The following is a 23,520-nucleotide window of genomic DNA, read 5'->3' on the forward strand; positions in this document are numbered from 1 at the left end:
TTTTAACATAAGTTTAATTGTTTTTATAAAATATAGCATTATTTCGGTAAAATAATCCTTGAGTTGTCGTCATAAAATTGGCATTTTATTTTCAAATTTAACATCTGATCTTAGTTTAATGTTGGCCAGCATCGTTTACAAAAATAAATAAATAATATATTATATATGTTAAGATATCAGTTATATTTATTTTAAAAATTCTATTCTACCCTCGTTCGATGTCTTCCCAAATAGTTATCGAAAATGTTACATGTAATCGATTATTTGTAGTATGTACAAAATCAAATAAAAATTGGATGGGTTATTAAGAATATATTTCTATAATTTTAATGTGTTTAAATTTACATCGCATCTGCAGAAAACGTTTGAGTTATTTTTAAAGGAAAAAAATGGCTGATTTCTTAGACTCTGAAGCTGAGGAATCCGAGGTAATAACTATTGTGTATAAATTAATCGAAAAAAGGCAATTTTCTTTGTTGTGTTGACAAATTTTTTCATGGTTAAAATGTTATTATCGTGATGTACTATTTTATAAAATACTTTTAACATGTTTATAAATTTTAAATAAAAAATCATAAAAAATTATTAGAATTTTAAGAATTTGCAATATGTTTATATAATACAGAACATGTATGTTTCGACATTCATGTACAGAATGTGATAAAAAAATAACTAAAAATGAAAATGCATATGCCATACGCAAAATGTATCTTAAAATTTACATTGTCAATATGTACACCTATTGATTTTATCACGTGCAAATGCATATTGATATTTTCTTTAAATGTATTTTTAGCTAATGTTTTGGCTAAAATTATAATAATGAAATGTACATACATGTATGTATTTACGATTACATACATATAGGTATGTACTGTATATATAATTGTGAATGTTGACATGTTAAGGATACTTGGTACAATGACACTGATATTAATGACTGCTACTGTACATACATATGATATTATATGTATATTTTGTAAAAGTTTGTACCTATATACTTTTTTTTTAGATATAAATAAGGTTTTCAAACATGGACATTAAACCCAAAATATAGTTTATTAAAAATTGTTGTGCATATATACTAATAATTTGTTGTGAAGTATTTTTCCATAAGAACTTTCAATATACATTTAAATAATATGTACACATGTGTATATGGACATGTACATACATACATAAATGCATACATACATACATACATCCATAGAAATTGCATGTTAAAATAATAGCACCACATGTGTTTAAATGTTAAATAAAAATAGAAATTGTTTAAAAGAGTTCATAATTTTAGTAGTTTTGTGTCAAATTAACGTTAAGAATTATTATTAGCTTGTGGTTGTGTTGCCCTAGGTCCATGGGTAACTAGCCAACCTCTTTCATTTAATTTACCAAATTCTGACAACTTCCTGGAGGAACAGACAACAATGCCTATTCCATAGTGCTCCAAAAATCATAATTGTTGGTTGGTTTTATTTCAGATATCCTTCTCGGCTCCATTGTTCAAAATCCAGTTTTTAACTTTTCTTCGGATGTTATGGTGGCCTTTGTATTATTTCATGACCGAATGGAATACCATCAGATACATTCGACAATATAATTTGCATAAGGATTTTTATATATCCCGGTGCTTACATGTTAGATACTATATGGGCAATGGGTGCTATATCATAGAACGGAAGCATTAAAATAGCGTCTTACTAAAAACTTACTATTTTGTGGTCTTATGGAATATTTTTTGAGTTTGGAGGACTTTTTACATAAAATCAAGATTCCTTTCTGCAAAATAAAATAATTTTCCACCTATCTGCCCAAATAACAATGTCCCAGTTGTTAACTGGTTAATGGGAATTTAACATACGTTAATATACTCCCCTTTTCGAGGGAACAAATAATGTCGACGTACATGGAAAAAATATATAATTATAAGCTAAATGATTTTATTATTTATGCTACTGATGCCTCTCTGGCTGAAATTGCTGATGGCTGTGCTATTATTGATGTCTCCAATGATGCTGAATATTTGTTTAGAATTGCTCATAGAACTTCTAGTATGTTTGCGGAACTGTGCGCTATTAGTAGGGCTATCGATTCTGCTATCTCTGCTGGTGTTGAAAAGTTGGTAATTTTCACGGATAGCCTTTTGTCGTGTCAAGTCTTGAATGTATCCACTACGAAGAACTATTGTGTCGCTTCTATTCACAACAAAATTAGAAACTCTCAAATTAGAGAATGTCATTTGCTTTGGACGCCCAGTCATGTGGGTATTAATATCAATGAAAGGGCTGATGCTGCTGCTAAAAATGCTACTTCTATTGGTGTTGAGTTTGAAGTTGACCTCACTGCTGATGAGGGTATTCGTTGTATACGTGATTGTCTATATGAGGATTGGAATTCTGAATATGTGGAGCTTTCTCGTGAGAAGGGAAGGTTTTTTGCTAATATATATCCTAATGTACCGAGAAAACCCTGGTTCTATGGAAATCATGGGCTTGAACCTGCTGCTGTTAAAATTCTTAATAGACTTATGACTGGACATACTTTTGGTAAAATGTATTTGAACAAAATTGGTGTAATTGACTCTTATCTTTGTGATGTGTGCAATGTGATCGAGACTTCTGATCATATTATTTTCAAATGTACTAAATTTGACAACTTGAGGCGCAAATATGGCTTTTTCGACAAGTACTATGATGTTTCTTCCCTTCTGAAATCGGGTGACTTTAATGTTTTCAAGTTACTTTTTGAATTTCTGAGAGATGCCAAAATAGACCTGTAGTCTGATTATGATGATTCAATGATGTAACTTCTCTATTTTTGTGGGATAACCTGGCAGTTTGTGAGTTTAATACTCCGCCAACACACTTCAAAGTTAAAAAAAAATATACTCCCCTTGTTTTCACGAACATTACAGTACTTTAGCTGTAAACATGTCAAATGTGTTCTCATAGTCACTTGGAAATACATATAGTACATACTTTTTAGCAGATAAATCTTTTAACATTTTTTCCAGTTCCAACAAAATTGGATTTACTATAATTTATCGCACTATGCCTCTAACCATTTAACGAAAACTAGCTCTTTAAAGTTCAGCAATGTCGATTTAAATTTGTTAGATATGATAATTATTAATCATTTTATTTGAACATCTCAGAATATTTCTTATAGGGATTATCATTTCTTTTTAATTGTTTCAAGTGTTTCTTCATTGCAGTGCACGAAATAGCCTATTATTTTAAATCAAATGCTTTAATTTTTAAGAGTCTAATTTATAACATAATATGTTATAAAACCCATTAATTATTAAACTACTTTGCTTTTTTGCCAAAAATAAATTTTTTGGTGCTATTATTTTGACGGTTCCAAATTGGAGTAAATAAAATTTTGGACGTATTTTTTATAAACACACTTATTAATTTTGTAAAATTTTTTACTATATAAGAGTATAGACTTCTAGTAATAATTCTACAAAATTGTCGAGAAAAATATTGACTGATAATAACGAAAAATGCCAAGACAATAGAGAATTTGTTTGCTGATGAATTTATGGAGTTTTTTTGAAATCAACATAACCAAACAATATGACTTTTGAAGCTTTATCGACCTATTCCAGATAGTTGCCAAAATTTGGTCCAGACTATTCATGGACAAATATTCTTCACTATGTACTATTTAGTGTACTATTAGAGATTATGTTTATTTAAACATATTTTAACCTATTTCCCAATATTTTAAAGCAATAAACATATCGCACACCCAGTCACCCGACTCAATATTTTATTTCTTCGTATTTATGTGTTTTAAGCCTTAAACTATGCATAAGATATTTGTTTATATCTAAAAAATATTAGTTTTCGTTCCGAAGCGAAGATTCTATGGTGGTGAGATCGTAGTGATTTTGTTGTTGTTAACTGTCAATATCTAGTTACCTATATTCCTAATGTAAGACTTTTTGATTCTGTGTTTTTAAAAAAGTGTAACAAAACATTTTTCAGTTATTAAGAAAAATTAAAAAAAAAATTTCCTATTCGTCAAAATTTTATTGGACAAACAATTAGCAGCCATTACAAAATATTTTTTAAATTGTATTTTTTCATTTATATTTCTTATTATTTTCAAAATTTAAAAACTAAAATATATGCACGAGTTTCTGTTATCGTTTAGGATAAAATTTAATAATTTATTGGAGGCACTAATGATCAAAATAAATAATATCCATAAGATATTATCGTATTTACATTGTTCACAAGTTTTATTGTTAACGTTAAGTTAAAAACATACCTATGTTGTTTTCGTTAAGATGCTTACGAAAATCGATTAATTCGTGTAAGAAAATTTACTTATCCTCTTAATGAATTGAAGTTGATTCCGTAGTAGGGAAAAGCTAAATAATTATTATTATATTCATATTCGTGTATTATTATCAGGGAAATCAAAATATCCAAATGCTTGTTTTTATTGTATTCCGTATGGAATCATGGATAGGATTTCTGAACTAGGGGTTCGATTCCCATCTGAGGCACTGGTTAAGGATCGCACAATAGTCCCGATAGATTAGTTAACTTAAAAAAATTACCATTTATGTACATTAATTATTCTTGGACATTTCAATATTTGTTTTTAACAATAAGATTGTTAACCGTATAAAATAAAAATAAAATAATTTTATAAAAGATTCAAATTATGCGGCTATGAGACTGTACGTATAAAAAATCTAATGTCTTATATGTTATGCATTTACACTATTGATATAAGACAATAACAAAGAAGGATGGGAACAGCAGTATACCAATTGGCTTAGAATCACGTGTGCGCATTTCGCTCCGAGATTAAATTTTTATTTTAGGACTTACAGATTTTTTAGATTTTTTGTTTCCGGCTTAGTCATTAACAGCTGTTTATGTTTGTAAACAATTTCGTTTTTTAAAATTAAAAATAAAATATTTAATTTTTTAGAAAAACGTATTGTATAATCCACCATTACAATGTCCAATACGTCTTTTTGACTTGCTTTTGCTATTTTTTACTAAAAATATTTGTAATATTTGTATTTAATATTACTCAAATTTTAAATAGCATACTAACTTATGAGGGTTTCTCGTCATAAATTATAAATGAAAAGTTTGGTGGTTATTTTTTGTATTTTTTTTGGTTTTATTCTTGTTATTTATAATTTCTTTACTTTTCAGTTTTTTTTTGCTTAACAAGAAATTAAATCAATTTCACTATAATTAAAACATTTCTTTATAAAGTCACTGAGTTTAAATCGATCATGGCGGCTATTACATTGACATGTACATTCTATAATGTAGAGAGTATTAGTCCAATGTAAAAGAACTTTTTTCCGATGCATAGCTGTAAAATAATGATTAATAATCGTAATCATTATTAATTAGATTATTTTTATTAAATAAGTAAAATTAATGATTAATTAACGATTATTTTCAATTTTTTAATTAATTGTTGATTACGATTAAAAATAATATAAAAATAATCAGGGATTAATTGAAATTAATGAAAATAATAATATTTTTCATATATTTATTTTAATTTCCTCCCAAAAAAAGCTCTAAGAAAAATTTAATTATTTTTCCGGCAATCCGCTAAAAATTGCGTATTTTTTAAAACCCATTTCGAAAAGATTGCAGTAATTTTTTTTCTAATATCTTTTACTGGGATCAAAATTTTCAATCCAAATAAACTTGATAAATATATTATTTTCAATAAAAGAGTCATATAATCGAATATTGAGTAACTTGAAACTTGAAGTTTTCCATTACAATGTAATGTAAAAAAATAGAGAATTGTACCAAATATATTGAAATTAATTAAAAAAATCAAAATTAATCCTTGAAAATAATCAAATTAATTATTTGATAAATTCTGATTATTTTCATTAAATTTAATTAATCCTGATTATTTTTAAATTAATTTTAATCGTAATCAATTAATAATCAGAAATTTTATACCAGAAAATTAAATAATCATTACGATTATTTTTGAAAAATAATTTAATTGATTATTAATCGTAATCGAAATTTTACAGCTATGATTTCAAGGATATTGCTTGTATGACTTGCATTATTTTTTGCCTTTTGAATTGAAGGCCAAAATTCACTTGTAAATAGTAGTATTACTATAAAGTTATGCTAAAAACTTTAATAAATTTACACCTATATACATATAAAATTTAAATACTTTATTAGAAGAATGAAAGCACTATTTTCAGACCCTTACCACTACGTCGTCTGATATTATTATATTTTCATACTTATTTTTAAATATTATTTTTATAATTTATGTTTACATGACTAGAAACGAAAGCTAATATAAATTTTACCAATTTAACAAATATCTTTGCAGGAGGAGGAAGAGCTCGAAGTACACGAAAAAAAGAAGCTAAAAAAATTAAAAGCAATGGCAGATAGCAGTGAAGAGGAAGAAGAAGGTATGTTTACACTTCTTTTAATTTTTTATGTTTACTTATAAAAAAAATGCCTTGGGCAGTTAATTATTAGTTTTGAAAATGACACTAAACGAAAATGAAATGTAAAATTTTGTGATCATTAAATACATTTTAAATATATCATATAAAATGTGTTTAAAATCCGCATTTGTCAGCATACACAACTTGATAATATTGTGCATATTTTTTTATTTTAACAAAAATCATATAGATTTTAAAAATATGAAATACACAAAAAAGTTATAAGGGTCTTTGCTTTTTCTGTAAAATTTACAAAAGGGGACTTGTTACGTTTGCGTACTAAGCTAATGATATATTTTTTTAAAATATGATTTTTTACCATTGGATGCGACTTTACAAATGTTCATATTTAATAGTTAAATTATATCAAAAATATGTATGAGCAATTTCGTGTTAAGTGACCCAACTTTAAAAACTCGATTTGGCACAAATTCTAGGATAATTTATATTGTGTTATCAACTGGGCTAATAATTAAATGTTCTAGTATATCAACAAAAATCGGCTAAACTTAGCCTAACCTAACTTAACTTAGGTTAGGTTTTTTAATGATCCGGCCACATTTGATCCCAGCCCCTTCAGCAAATTTTTTATATAAGCACAAATAATACTTTTATTATAAGCACAAATAACACGATTAAATTCTATTTTAAAAAATTAGCTGTTTTGAGCTTTAAAGTCATTTCCATAAGACGTATTTCTGTGGGGGTATGGTCAACAATGATATTATTAGAGTCATTTTTTGAAGTAGACCTTATGTAAGGAGACTGGACATTATGTTCCGATCTATTATTGTGTAACATATTATTAAGTGACATAACATCCTAATATGAGGGGTAGGATCAAATATGAGCCGATCGTCGCTAAATTTGGTAAAGCGATTTTTGTTCCCGTTTGTATTGAATTTCGTTATAATACTGCTATAATTAAGCCATTTATGAGTGTTAAAATCAAATTTGAAATTGTAATTTGGTTCTTATACAACTTATGTCGAATTTCGTTACTTAACTGCTACTTTTAAGTCAATTATGATCGTTAGTGTAATTTTCCGAAAGGGTCTTTTTATTGCGGTTGGTCAATTATTGTCGAATACTGCCAAATTAAATTTCATAACTATGACACTTTATACCAGCGTTGCGTGTTCATATTGTTCTAATTACGAAGATTTTCGGCAATTCACACGTACACAATCCGATCTTAAATAAAACTCATAGCAAGAGCGTAAAAATTACAATTACAAATTATCTTTAGTTGCATGACAGGTTTTAGAAATTACAAACAAAATTTGTAAAAACATCATTTGCAAACAAGAGAATAACTTGCAAAAAACTCGTACACTCCAAAAACGTTTCAGGAATGCATGACAATAAAAATACATAAAAACAATATTTTTAATACTTTTTTAAACTTTTTATATTAAAAATTTAATCTTTGTGAAGAAATAAACATTTTTCTTTGAATACGTTTTACGTGTAAAATTTACCACTTTACTTCTTCTTAAAATTTGATCATAACAAGCGTAATCTGGAAATATTTTTTTGAAGTGTTTTTAGTATTTTCTAAAATTTGGTCTAAGCAATCATATATGGCCAAACCAATAGGCTCGATTGTAAAAATGAATCTTCACCTTAGTGAGAAGGGTATATATAAGTTTGTCATTCCATTTGTAATTTCTATAATATTATTTTCCCATCCCATAAAGTATATATATTCTGGTCCCTTTAGGCAGCGGAGTTGATTAAGCTATGTCCGTCTGTGTGTTTGTTAAAATCAGTTTTTAGAGGACCCCGGATATCGACGAGATCCGAATTCAACAGTTCTGTTAGACATGTTTTCGAGAAGATCGTCCATAAATGAATTAGGTTAGAACCCATAAAAGGAAACTTTTTGGTACTTTTTCGTTTTTCAAAGAGTACTTTTTGAACCCAAATTAAACGAGAACAATTTAATGGGGATTGTTTGGTACTTTTTCGTTTTGCAAAAGGTACTTTTTGAATCTTCTATAATATTGAACGTAGAAACATAAAATTAAGTATGTAGAGACGGAATTTAGTGAGAACCGAAAAAGTGAACTTTTTGCTACTTTTTTGTTTTTGAAAAGTTCCTTTTTGAATTTTCTAAAATATTGAATCTAGAAATATGAAATTGGGTATGTAGAGTCTGAATTAGTTGAGAACTCATAAAAGGAAACCTTTGGGTACTTTTCCGTTTTTAAGTTTAAAATTGCCAAGTTTCAAACCGATTAAGAAAAACTTATAATAAAACAATAAAATTACTGTATATATTATACAAAATTCAAATAATTATATCGCCTTTACATCTACATCCCAATTTTGAGGAACAGTGTTGAGTATTCTAATAAATTCTTCAGCAAAACATAGTTATATGCTAGTTTATTGGAATGTATGATTTCTGGATGTCGTTGATAAATCTCAAAAACATAAATTTAATAAATTTAATTTCATTATATAGAAGAAGATTTCACATGAAAATTAATAATTTCTAGTATTTAATAAAAAAAATTAATAGAAATAAATTTAAAGTAGTGGAAAATTATAATTTTGTTTGTTGTTTGAAGAAAAATATTGTAGAAAAGAAATAATTATTAAAACAACATACACTTGCCTTTTATTCGATTAACCGAATAATTTTGAATTATCCGGATAACTTAAAACCCCAAATAATTATTTGTCGAATAAGCCGAATAAGACAAAACCCCGAATAATTGAATACTCTACTTTTACCCTTATTTTATTATAATATTGAACAAAGAATTACATTAATATTTGTAAAACAAATAGTAAATCAAAAGATCCGTTATAATTGAAAAAAAATTATTACTTATTGCAATTTATAAAAATTTATAAAAATGTTTTTTTATCGAATAAATAATTTCTAAAGTGATTCTATGCTTTTTTAAATGTTTGAAATAAGTTAAACAGATAGTTTTTAAAAAACCTGTTTGTGTAGAATTTAGTAACTATACTGGTATTTTTAAGCGAGTCATACACATATGTGTGTTAAAGTCATATTTCGTTTTATGAAAACAACAAAAAATTGTACATTTTGAATTTCAATACCATCCGCGCTTTTATAAGTGCGGATGGCTTCCGAATTGGCAAAACCAAATGTGAAAACGATCGATATCACAATTTCTTAGTGTTTTGTTTTCATTTTCGAACACAAAAATTCAAAAACTTTTTACAATAAAATAGTTTATGGAAAGCAAAAGGAATGTACTTTTTTTTTTGCAAAATCCTACATCTCATAAAAATAAATCTTCATTTCATGACAATTTAAAATTTTGTGAATGCTAGAACATACATATATTATGGAATGTATTTTCTGAACTAAACCTTAAATCCTAAAAAAGAACATTCGTCACAAATTACTAAAACCGAAAAATACTTCTGTAATTGAAAATATTGGTGTACAAATTTTCACTGGTAATCACACAATTGACATTTACTCATGCTATTTTACTGGAGGTTCTGCGGGAAGAAATAGTAACAGAAATCAGATGTTCAAATCTGATATGCGAAAACTTACTTACTCCAATAATAAGTTTATCTTAGGTGGACATTTTAATTGCCGACACATTACTGGGGTTGCCAACGTAACAATTGTTGGGGGCAATACTCTTTATAACATGCTTCAAATGGGCCAATTTCAAATAGTTTTTCCCCATGATTACACATATATTCCATCGGATCCTAACAAACAGCCATCTACTTTAGACTTTTTTCTTACAAACTTTTCGGAAAACATGAATGCAGTAAAAGTTATCAATGATCTCAGCTCTGATCATCTACCAATTGTTAGTCATATAAATTTATGTTACGAGACATTTAACAATATGACATACGATTTTAATAAGGCAAATTGGTCCCGCTTTAAAACTTCTATTAATAGATTTATTCCTACAGTAAATATCAATACAAGCGAACTCACAAATAACCATATCGATGACATGATTGAAGTATTTACAAACACAATCATAACTGCAATGAATGATAGTATTCCAAAGCGTAAAATAACTCCCGAAAACAAACCCATTCCTGATCATATAAAGTTTATGATTCAATTTAGGAATATTCACAGAAGAAACTGGAAACGTTACAGAGACATGAATGACCATAGGCTAATGTCAAGGCTTAACAAGATGATTAAATTTGAGATGAATAAATTGCGAAACGATTCATGGAAACATATGTTAACCACTTTGGAAAAAGCTGCTACACCATTTTGGAAAATGTGTAAAGTAATTAAGAAAAAACATAATATTATTCCAACACTAAAAGATAATAATATAATTTGCTACACACAACAATAAAAATCTGATATTTTGGCTGCCAATTTCTGCAAGAATCACAAGATTTCGTCCGATCTAAGTGATGTTTCCACTGTTTCGGAAATTAATAATACTGCAAACATTCTACGTTCGACTAATGCAATACCACAAACTAATTATTTTATTAATAAGAAAAAAGTTGCTCTTTTAATAAAAGACTTAAAAATAAAAAATCCCCCGGTATTGACGGAATAAATAACAAATGTCTAAAGAATTTACCACGTAAATTTAACAACAATCATAAATAGTTGTTTACAACTGTGTTATTTTCCCCACGCATGGAAAATATCTAAAACAAAACCAATTCTCAAACCAGGTAAACCTCCCGATTCTCCGGCTTCGTATAGGCCAATAATTTTTGAAAAAATCATTAAAGAAAAACTCACCATCTACATTGACGAGCATGATGTACTTCCGGAACAACAATTTGGCTTCAAAAAAGAACACAATACCTCTCAACCACTCGTTAAAATAAGAAAAAATGGTTAAAAATAATTTCCAAAACAATAAATCAACCGGCATGATATTGCTTGACATAAAAGCTGCGTTTGACTCTGTCTGGCACAACGGTTTAGTCTTTAAGTTAATAGACTTAGTTTTCCTAAGGAACTCATTAAATTAGTCCAAAGTTTTCTCAGTGAAAGAACGTTCTATGTCTATATAGGAAAAACTAAATCACAAGTAATAAATATAACAGCTGGTTGTCCACAAGGATCTTGCCTATCGCCAATATTATACAACGTTTTTACAGCTGATATTCCAATCTATTCGAACTGTATAACATCAATATTTGCTGATGATACGTCTATTCTCAGTTCTGATGAACATGCAACTAATATAATGTCAAATCTTCAAAATGCCTTAATTGGTCTCAATGCGTACTTTAATAAGTGGAATATTATGGTCAATCCTGAAATCCTGAAAATCTTGTTTTGTACCACAAAATTCTCTACATTTTATGAACCACGATATTACCTGGGACGACAAAGTTAAATACTTAGGTGTTATGCTAGATACTAAATTGAACTTTAATCACCATATACCATTCCTCGTGGATAAAATTAATAAAATGACCAGAATTATGTATCCCTTTATAAACAGAAATTCAGAGCTTAATGTAGACAACAAAAAACTTATATTAAAATTTATTTTTCTTCCGTTATTTTACTATTGTGCTCCAGTATGGTCAACCTCCGCTAAATGTCACCTTAAAAAGCTCCAGATATCAAACAGCAGAAACAAACTGCTTAAAATGATATTTAACCTCCCGTGGCACTATTCCACTCGACGCCTGCATTCTATTTCGGGATTCGATCTCATACAAGACAAACTGGCAAAGTTGACGCTAAGCTACAGTAACAGATGTCAACACTCTCAACATAGTCATATTAATGAATTGATCTCATAATACTTTTATTAATTTACTATTGTAAACTTTATTTTTATCTTATACCCCGCTTCATTAGGTTTTTGTAAATTTTTTTCCTATTCTCTATAAAATATGCATAAAAGTTATGTTCCATTGTATATTATATTCTAATACACATTACTAAGCAGAAAAGGATATTAATTCATAAACTCTTTACTCTATAAAAAAAACATATGTAAATGTATGAATGTTATAAATAAAAAAACCTTAAATCCACTCCCTGGAGACAACAGGTGGATGCTGCAATCAATTCGACTAACACTCAAAAGAGTGATGGGTCGATAGCAACATCAACCTACATTTTGGAGGTGTTTGGCAAGGTTTATATATATTTTATTAAATTATTCGAATAAAAAGTTTTATTCGTTCGAAGAATCAGATAACTTTTAAAATTTATTCGACTACTCGAATAAAACGAATATTGCAAGTTTTTATTCGAATATTTAACACGATAATTGACAATCCTATTAATCGAAAGGTAAAAAACTTTGTACGTTCAAGGTTTCATGGTAGGAGAAGATAAATAATGCATAAAAAGATAAAAAATTATAGTTTATGAATGTAGTGTCATTGGTACAGGCTTATTTTATTATAAAAGTTCAAATTTAATTATATTTTTAGACGATGATGAACGATTACGCGAAGAACTTAAGGACCTAATTGATGACAATCCCATAGAAGAAGGAAGTGATGGGGAGGATTCCGATGTATCAAACTCTTCTAAAAAGAGAAAAAAACATGAAGACGATGATGATTTGGATGATCGGTTAGAAGATGATGATTATGATTTAATTGAAGAAAATTTAGGTGTAAAAGTTGAAAGAAGGGTAAGTTTTGTTACACGTTTTCTTTTCAGAAAAAAACAAGGATTCTTTTGATATACATACTATATATGTTATGATTTTTCAAAGATTATTTTGCATTATACTAGAATATTTAGTTCAATTTCGTATATATTACGAAAGTATTTCGTGGTGTGAAACAACAAAAGATTTGTGCAATATACGACACGTTTGGTATATATTAGGCATGGATTTTTTCCAGTGTAGAAATATTAACCAAATATAAAACTATTTTTATTTACTAACTGAGAACTAATTATTGTAGAAACGTTTTAAACGTTTGAGACGTATACAAGATGAAGAAAGTGATGGAGAGGACGATAATGTGGATGAGGGTCTAGCTAGAGAAGCTATTGCAGAGCAATTGTTTGACGACGATGAGGTAATATTTTTATAATACATTCAAATTAAAAAAAATACCAAATACAATTTTTAAACCTTTTCAAACAGAATGTTGAAAGGCGTTCAGAGCATAGTCATAGAGAACCTGAAAATTTTGAAGAGGAAGAAGAAGATTCAGATTCGGATGCGGATGATTTCATTGTTGATGATGAAGGCCGTCCAATTGCTGAGAAAAAAAAGAAGCGGAAACCAATTTTTACGGATGCGTAAGTATTTTTGAATTTACTTTATTTTTATTTGAATAACAAATTTATAAAAATTATGAATAACTGAAATTAACTAGTTAGTTAGTTAGTTTGAAAGGAGGATGTATACACATCAAATCCGAAGAAATACACCCCGGCTTCTATCGGGCCTTGTGTGCCAGGGCCACGGGTGGGAATCGAACCCATCACCTCCGGTCTACCAGACTAGAACACTTGCCACTAACCTACCGGAGGCTCTAATGGAAAGTAATAAAGTTATAATCTTTCACCTGAAACGCAAACGGCCCCAACTAACGAAAAATTCAAAATCGATTGCATTATTTTTGCTGATGTATATCGGCTCAGAATTATTTTCTGAGTCGCATTTTTCAATATAATATGAAGAAATTTTCGGTGGTATGGTTGTATGAAGACTAGGGGAAATAACTGATCAATTTTAACCATTTTGGCATATATTCCATCTTTTGACAAAAGGCAAAAGGAGTGTATGTGCCAAAATGGTTAAAATTGATCAATTATTTCATACAACCGTACCGCCGAATAGAGCTTTTAAATAATCGTAAAAGCTTAGTTTTATATAATTCTAAATCAAACTGTCAATTTGCGTAATTTGACTTCTGCCCCATATAAAGTCCACTACAGATATTATCCTGAAGGTCAAAGTATACATATGAACACTAATATCACAAAAAAATTCCGCATATATCGATGTAATATAGACGAAAATTCCTCTACCAAAACTTATAAGAATAGTCTCATATTTGCTCTTGTCCCTTAAAACCTCTCTTTTAGAAAATCAAAATTTTTACAATCTCACTGGTAAAGTGTTCCAAATGATCTGCCATGTCTGATTATACCAATATTTAAAATACTCGATTGAATTTGTTAGTACTTTAAACTTTAAAATCCTTTTAGAAGGAAATAAGATGCATTTTAAATAAAAGTTAGGTTAGGTAGGAAGGGTAGCCACTCAAACAAGTTGAAGTGGCTCACGTGGGTCCCTTTTATTTTGGTTCCGTTGTGATGACCTATTGGTTATTGGTGTCTTTTCCTATAAAACTTCCAGCGTTAAACTAAGCGGTTCGACTCACGAAATTTAGGATATTCTTTAAATTTATTCCGACATATCCTCCATGCAAGAGAGAATAGCAGATCCAAAATAGAATTTCCTGTTCCCATTGAATATCGGACAGAGGCAGAGTAAATGAGATATAGTTTAAAGGAAATTTTAATAAAGCAAAATTTAAATATATTGCAACTTTCAAACCTTTTTAAGAAAAGGGTGTTTTGCATGTTCGCAATACTACCTTCCTATCTCCGTCATTTGTTATTATCAAACTAAATTGCCAAAAAGAAAAAATTAACTTATATTTGTACTCATATATTTTTAGGTCTCTTCAAGAAGGACAGGATATTTTTGGGGTAGACTTTGATTATGACGACTTTTCTAAATATGAGGAAGATGAATATGAGGATGATTCTGATGCTGAAGAATATGACGAGGAAGCAGGAGAAGATGATCGAGGAAGAGTTAAGAAAAAATTAACAAAAAAACTTCCGAAGAAAACAATTTTCGACTTATATGAACCGAGTGAACTTAAAAGGGGTCATTTTACAGATCTTGATAATGAGATAAGAAAAACTGATATTCCTGAACGTATGCAATTAAGACAAATACCTGTAACTTCAGTTCCTGAAGGATCGTCCGAGCTAGACAATGAAGCGGAATGGATATACAAGCATGCATTCTGTAAACCACCAGTATCGCAAAACGATAAAGGTGAATCAAATCGCGAAAAAAATAAGAAACCACCTAGTACGATAGGGAAGATTAAACAAGCTTTAGAATTCATTAGAAACCAGCAATTAGAAGTCCCATTTATATCATTTTATCGGAAGGAATACGTTAAGCCAGAATTAACAACCGATGATTTATGGAAGATTTATTACTATGATGAACGCTGGTGCCAACTTCTTAATAGAAAAAATAAACTATTAATACTTTTTGAGAAAATGCGTAACTACCAAATCGGCGAAATTATGAAAAAAACTGATAGTGACCTACCTGAAGATATTCGCTTAATAAAAGATGATGATTTGGAACGTTTGCGTGATGTTCAAAGTATGGAAGAATTAAAGGACGTTCATATGCAATTTCTTTTATATTATTCTCATGAAATACCAAAAATGCAAGAGGAAGAGAGGAAAAAAGAAAAAGAAATGAGAAAACAACAAAGACGAGAACAAAGACGTCAAGAAATGGAAAATAGCGAGCAGCCATCTGAAGAAATTAATTCGGACAATGATAGCGAAGATGAGCCTGAAGTTCTTGAAGAACATTTAAAACAAGCTAAAGATTCTGGACCCTATGCAATGTGTCGTAAGGCTGGTATTTGCGGTTTCGCAAAACATTTTGGATTGTTTCCGGAGCAGTTTGCAGAAAATGTACGAGACGGATACCAGAGACATGAAGTCGATCAACAACAAATATCTCCGACAGATTTAGCAAAACAATATTTATGTCCAAAATTTATGACAATTGATGAAATTATACATGCTGCAAAGTTTGTTGTGGCTCGTCAGCTTTCCAGGGAGCCTCTTTTAAGGAAAACAGTTCGAGAAGTGTATTTTGAAAGAGCAAAACTTAACGTTCGTCCCACCAAAAAAGGTATGAAAGAAATAGATGAAAATCATGCCTGTTACCCAATGAAATATTTGTCAAATAAACCTATCAGAGACTTAATTGGAGACCAGTTCCTCAGACTAACTATGGCAGAAGAAGATAATCTTATTACCATCAACATAGCCGACGAAATTGAAGGAAACACTTCAAATTCTTATATTGATGAGGCAAAACAACTTTATCAACGTGATGAATTTTCTAAGGTCGTACAAGATTGGAATTCCCTTCGAGCTGAATGTGTTGAATTAGCACTTAAAAAAATGATTATACCAGACTTAAAGAAAGAATTAAAAGTTATTATTTTGGCTGAAGCAAAGGAATATGTTTTAAAGTCTTGTTGTACTAAATTAGCGAACTGGCTGAGAGTTGCTCCATACAAACCTGAAATTTCTGATGACTATACCTTTGATGATTGGGGTTCAGTAAAAGGAATACGTGCGTTGGGTCTTGCATATGTCCCCGATTATTCTCAGGCTGCTTTTTGTGCAATAACAAATCCGGAAGGTGATGTAAGCGATTATCTACGTTTACCACACATACTCAAACGAAAAAATTCATACCGAAGTGAGGAGAAATCATTGAAAATGTCAGATATTAGAAATCTTAAAGAATTTATTCGTAATAAGAAACCACATGTTGTAGTTATTGGTGGCGAATCCAGGGAGGCTCAAATGATTCAAAGTGATATACGGGAAATTATTAAGGAACTCGTCGATGAAGAACAATTCCCAGAAATTGCAGTCGAAATTGTAGATAACGAACTTGCAAAGATTTATGCAAATTCTCAGAAGGGTGCATCTGACTTTAAAGAATATCCAACACTTTTAAAGCAAGCAGTTTCTTTATCTCGAAAAATACAAGATCCACTTTTAGAATACTCCCAACTTTGTGGAGCTGATGAAGAAATCTTATGTTTGCGTTATCACTCATTGCAAGACCAGCTGAGTAAAGAAGAACTATTAGAACATCTTTACATTCAATTTATAAATCAAACGAATGAAGTTGGTGTGGACATAAATATGGCCGTACAAAACTCCTACACATTAAATTTAGTTCAATTTATATGTGGGTTAGGTCCCAGAAAAGGAGCTGCATTAATAAAAATACTGAAACAGTCTAACCAGAGACTGGAGAATAGAACACAACTTGTAACGTTGTGTCATTTAGGACCAAAAGTTTTTATAAATTGTTCTGGTTTTATTAAAATTGATACCAGTTCCCTAGGCGACAGTACGGAAGCCTACGTTGAAGTACTTGACGGCTCCAGAGTACATCCGGAAACATATGAATGGGCTAGAAAAATGGCAATAGATGCAATGGAATATGATGACGAAGAAACTAATCCTGCCGGAGCTCTTGAAGAAATTCTTGAAAGTCCAGAGAGATTGAAAGATCTCGATCTTGACGCGTTTGCAGTAGAATTAGAGCGTCAGGGATTTGGAAACAAAAGTATAACATTATACGATATAAGGTCGGAATTGAATTCATTATATAAAGATTTTCGAGCTCCATACCGTTCACCGAACTCTGAAGAATTATTTGACATGTTAACTAAAGAAACTCCAGAGTCATTTTATGTTGGTAAAATGGTGTTGGCAACAGTTGCAGGCATTTCACATCGTAAGCCTCAAGGCGAACAACTCGATCAAGCAAATCCGGTTAGAAATGATGAAACCGGAAATTGGCAATGTCCATTCTGTCTCAAAGATGATTTTCCTGAGCTGTCTGAAGTTTGGAATCATTTTGATGCAGGAGCATGTCCAGGTCAAGCGACAGGAGTTAAATTACGCCTTGACAATGGAATATCTGGTTTCATTCATATAAAGAACTTATCAGATAAACATGTAAAAAATCCAGAAGATCGTGTTCAATCTGGTCAAGCAATTCATGTCAGAATTATTAAAATTGACGTTGACCGTTTTTCAGTTGACTGTTCGTCTAAGAGTTCAGATTTAATGGACAAAAATCACGAATGGCGCCCCAGAAGAGACGCATTTTACGATTATGAACAAGAGGAAAAAGACAATGCAAAGGAAACTGATCAGAAACAGGTCCGATCCAAACAACAATACGTTAAAAGAGTTATTATACATCCATCATTTCACAATAAATCTTATGCTGAAGTTTTAAAAATAATGGAATCAATGGATCAAGGTGAAGTTGTTGTACGTCCATCAAGTAAAGGTTCAGATCATTTAACTGTTACTTGGAAGGTTACCAACGATATTTATCAGCACATAGATGTGAGAGAAGAGGGTAAAGAAAATGCATTTAGTTTAGGACAGAGTTTACTTATTGGAAATGACGAATTCGAAGACTTGGATGAAATTATCGCGAGACATGTAAACCCAATGGCTGCTTGTGCTCGTGAATTATTGACATACAAATATTATCGTGATACAGGTGGCGGCTTAAAAGATAAAATGGAAGAGCTGCTAAAAGAAGAAAAATTAAAAGACCCAAGAAAGATTCATTACTTTATATCTGCATCAAAAAATTACCCAGGAAAATTTTTACTATCATATTTACCAAAAACAAAATGCCGTCATGAGTATGTAACAGTTGTACCAGAAGGTTATCGATTTAGAGGGCAAGTATTTGACTCGCTAAACGGCTTTTTAAAATGGTTTAAAGATCATTATTCCGATCCTATTGTATCGAATACGCCAATGTCTACACCCCATACTAACTCGAGTGTGCGGATAAGTGCGGGATACGATACACCAAGAAACAACGATTCAAAGTCTTCATCTCAACACATGTCACAAAGTATAGCAGCTCACACTCCGCATTTTTCAAGTACACCAGGGTATCACGGAGGTTATGTTAATACTCCATATACTCCTAGTGGCCAGACACCATTTATGACACCATACGCAACTCCACACACTTCACAAACTCCTCGATATGGCAACACTACCCCAAGTCCAAGTTCCGCAACTTCTCACATTAATTACGGACATCAGTCTCATAATATGAAAAATGTAAAAGGCACATCTTACCATGGAGCATCTCCAAGAAGTATAGACATGAACTCCCATAGTAAAAATAATCGTTCTCATCGCAACAACAACGAAAGTCTCGAATGGAAAATAGCTTCTGATTCATGGGCAAGAAGAAAACGTCCCGTTATGCCACCTACGCGTACTTTTACAAACGATTCCACAAGATCTTCAAATTATTGTATGCCCCAAACAGGCAATGATTATTCTCATCAAACTTCTCACCAGTATGTGGATGACCATCGACCTAGAGTTGTCGAATATCAAAAAAGTCCTAGATCAATACGTAGCACTCCACGCACAAATACTTCCCCACATTCTATGAATTTAGGTGATTCGACTCCGCTATATGATGAAAATTAAATCATATTATTAAATTTAAACACTATAATTAAAGTCTAATTTTATTTTATTTATGTTACAATATGTATATAAATATTTAAACATTTCTGTCTTTTTTTACCCAAGGCTTAGCAAAAGTGTTCCAAAGTCAATAAAGATTATGTTTTAAACTAAAACACAATTCATTAAAGGCATTTGAAAATTTTATTTGAATTCAATTTATTTTAAACAAGTAAGAAACCTAACACCAGTAAATAGGTAAGTTTAGTTTAAATGAGTTGTATACCAAAGATAAACATCCACTCGGAGACCCAAGGGTTCATTATAATTCCTTAACCTTAGGTACTTTTGACAACAGTTTCATTTCTTATTTATTCTTTGGTTAAAGGGTTTAGCAACCTTATTACATATTTTTTAATTTCGACACGACAATGCAGTGTTTATTGACAAGATACAAATTGAAAATACCCTGCGTACCTCCTTCAATTTATATTTATTTGTATTTATTTAACAATATTCAATAACCATAAGCGGTTCCTGTTAAGATTACGAATGGGATAGTCTAAAGCAGTGAAACGCAATGATTTTTCAAATGATTTTTCAAATGTGCTCTTTCTATCACTCGTACGTATGCTCACACATGTATAGAAACAAACAAAACCAGTCAGAGAACTATTTTTTTACTCTCTGCCTTTCGCTGGTCTAAAGACAATATGTAATGAAACGGGGATGGAAAAAGAAAAAGAGATTTTGTTTCAGTATCAAAAAATATTTCAGAGAGTACCTTTTTGGATATCAAAGTACATAGGTTAGGTTGATGTGTAGTACACATCCTCCTAGGCCACAATCGGGCCTGTTGTTCGCTCTTTATCGTGAAAAAAAGGAACTGAATGAATTATTCCAATCAGTGTTAGTCAGGAATGTTATTTCAGGAATAACATCACTTCCAAGATACTTGGATCTATCTTCGACGAATGGCTGGCAGTAGTAATGAAAGTGCTCCAGAGTTTCACTGTCCTTTCCACATGCTCTACATACGTCTGAATCCGCACGTCCAATTTTGTATAAATGTGCTCGTAATCCTGTGTGGACACAGAACACGTAATATTATACTAACTTCAGACTTGCTCATTTTGAAGAGATTTTTTTCTTGCTCTCATCAGGGACACTCCATAGGATTTTCGTGGTTCTACCCACTGTTTCATTATTCCAAGAGGTCTTATGGGTTTCTCTCACCCATATTTTTAGTTCAGCTTTTGTTGCGTCGAATGGTTTTGCGTTTGTCAGTTTAACTGCCTTGAGCTCCCTTCCCTTTAATGCTATTACATTCGCTCTTACTGTTACTCCCAGTTAAAGCTTTCTCACAATCCAAGGTACTTTTTTTATAACCTTCACTTTCGTGAGAAGGGTATATATAAGTTTGTCATTCGTTTGTAATTTCTATAATATAATTTTCCGATCCTATAAAGAATATATATTTTGGATCCTTATAGATAGCGGAGTCGATTAAGCCATGTCCGTCTGTCTGTTGAAATCAGTTTTAAGAGGACTCCAGATATCGGCGAGATCCGAATCTTCAATAATTCTGTTAGACATGCTTTCGAAAAGATTGCTATTTAAAATCAGCAAAATCGATCGGTAAATAACGGAGATATGAGGTTGGTTTTATTGCGTTGTTTATTTTGTTTTTCTGTGTTTTTAGTTATGTATGTTTAGTTAGATGTCTGTTGGTTTTGATGCCTTGCGTATTTTGTTTTTTATTTCGTTTAGCGTTGTTGTTGTTCATTTTGTTTTTGGTGTAATAATAATGTAGTCGGGAAAAAATTTATAAAACTAATATGTTTAAAATACACTATGGTGAAGGGTATATAAGATTCGGCACAGCCGAATATAGCACTCTTACTTGTTTTGCTAAAAGTTTGTAATTTCTGAAATATATTTATACTTTTTTCATTCATTTTCGAGAAAAAGTTTCAAAAAATATTTTAAAAAGTATTTTAAAGAAACAGACATGGCAAGGTCATCAAGGCTTGTACAATACTTAGTTGTGCCGCTTTTTTTCGATATACAGTTATATTTAATATAATTATGAGCTCCGATACGCTTTTCGGGGGGTTCTGTTGTATGGTGGCTAGGTGAAATAATGGACTGATTTTATTAATTTTCAATAGGCTTCCTCCTTGTGTCAAAAAAGCGTGTGTGCCAAATTTCAACCAATTACCTTGAAAATTGCGATCTGTACCTTGCGCACAAGGTTTACATGGACAGCCAGCCGGCCAGATGGACGGATGGTCATAGCAGAAAACGATTCTAAGCCGATTGGTAAACTTTAAGGTGGGTATATACATATATTTTTGTATGTTACAAACATCAGCACAAACCTCCCCACTAAAGAGGTGTAGGATATAAAAATTATTTTAACAGACAGATTTACTATCGGTTAAACGATAATCGGACATCGTATCAAATAAGACTCGGGAGTATCACGGTACTTTTGCATATCAAATAGTATCAAAAAAGTACCATAGTACCAATTTTGCCATCCCTGTAATGAAACCATCACACATTGGAACAAAAACGGATGGAAAATTTTACAGTCGCATGGCTCTCTTTATTTTTTGAAAAGAATCAAGATATAAGCAAGTCGCATTAGATTAGGAATAAAGGGATTTTTATGTATACGCATACAAAACAATTAAACAGTCCCCTTAATTTTTTATACTAATCGATAAATCAAACATTTTAATGTTTATTTTAATAAAAATTTTATTATTTTTTGGCATTGCATTTCTTGACCAAGTTTAATCTGTTGTTATTTGTTATATTATAGTTAACACTCCTTAGGGCGGGTTTTTCAGATAAAGATTATCTACATTCTTTGTTAAAACCTAGTTTAATATATGTTTTGTGTTTTTCAGTAAACAAAAACATTACTAAACATAAGTTATAAGTGAGAAAACACAATTAACAAAAACAATAAAACAATGATTTCGGAAGAACAAAAACTTTTTAAGTAAATTGCAATTTTCTGAGTCCGCCTAAATTTGTTCCGAGTTTAATCTAACAGCTAGTTAAGACTAGTTTAACTTAGGGCGGGTTTTACTGATAAAGATAATCTTCATTCTTTGGTTAAACCTGGTTTAATATATGTTTCGTGTTTTTCAGTTATCAGTAAAGTAACTTATTATCTTAGTTTAACTGAGTGTAATTGGCCAATTAAACTCAAGTTATAAGTGAGAAAAAACAATTAACAAAAACACTAAAGCAATGATTTCGGAAGCAGAAAAACTTAATATTTTAAGTAAATTGTAATTTTCTGATTTGTTTTGTTTCATTAATTATTGTTTTAAATGTTTATTTAACATTTTTCTAAAATTTTAAATTTTACAAATGTATTTTGTTGCAAAAAACAGCTGTTCATTGTTTATGTTTTTGAGTGAAAAGTTGGCAATACTAACAAAGTTAACTGAGCTTAAATCTAAAACTGAAAAACACAATCATCGGTTAAAGTCCGCCTATATTTGTTCCGAGATTTAACTAACAGCAAGGTAAGCCTAGTTTAACTGAGGACTAAGAAACCCGCCCTTAGTAGTAAGTTTTTTTAACTTTATTTCGGAATATTTTTACTTCTTTTTTGGCAAAAAAGAGATTTTTACAAAAATATGGCCCTATCCTTAAAAATGTTGGTAGGGGGAGTTAAGTCTACTTCAATATTATTTATGTAGAATTTAAAAGTGTTATTAGTGTTTGTAAGTGAATTTTGACCTTTAAGTTATTT

General features: G+C 30.4%; 1 protein-coding gene across 1 annotated transcript; it reads left to right on the forward strand.

Annotated features, from left to right (window-relative positions):
- The first annotated feature begins 272 nt into the window (after positions 1–272).
- Positions 273–19,923, forward strand: LOC111685487 (transcription elongation factor SPT6). The gene is made up of 6 exons (XM_023447747.2): positions 273–428; positions 6,364–6,448; positions 12,887–13,092; positions 13,373–13,489; positions 13,558–13,715; positions 15,107–19,923. Exons 1-6 carry the CDS (start codon positions 390–392, stop codon positions 19,761–19,763), a joined length of 5,262 nt encoding a protein of 1,753 aa, XP_023303515.2. The 5' UTR covers positions 273–389; the 3' UTR covers positions 19,764–19,923.
- The last annotated feature ends 3,597 nt before the right edge of the window (positions 19,924–23,520 follow it).

The sequence above is a fragment of the Lucilia cuprina genome, chromosome 3 (genome assembly GCF_022045245.1).
Source record: "Lucilia cuprina isolate Lc7/37 chromosome 3, ASM2204524v1, whole genome shotgun sequence".
Lineage (NCBI taxonomy): Eukaryota > Metazoa > Arthropoda > Insecta > Diptera > Calliphoridae > Lucilia > Lucilia cuprina.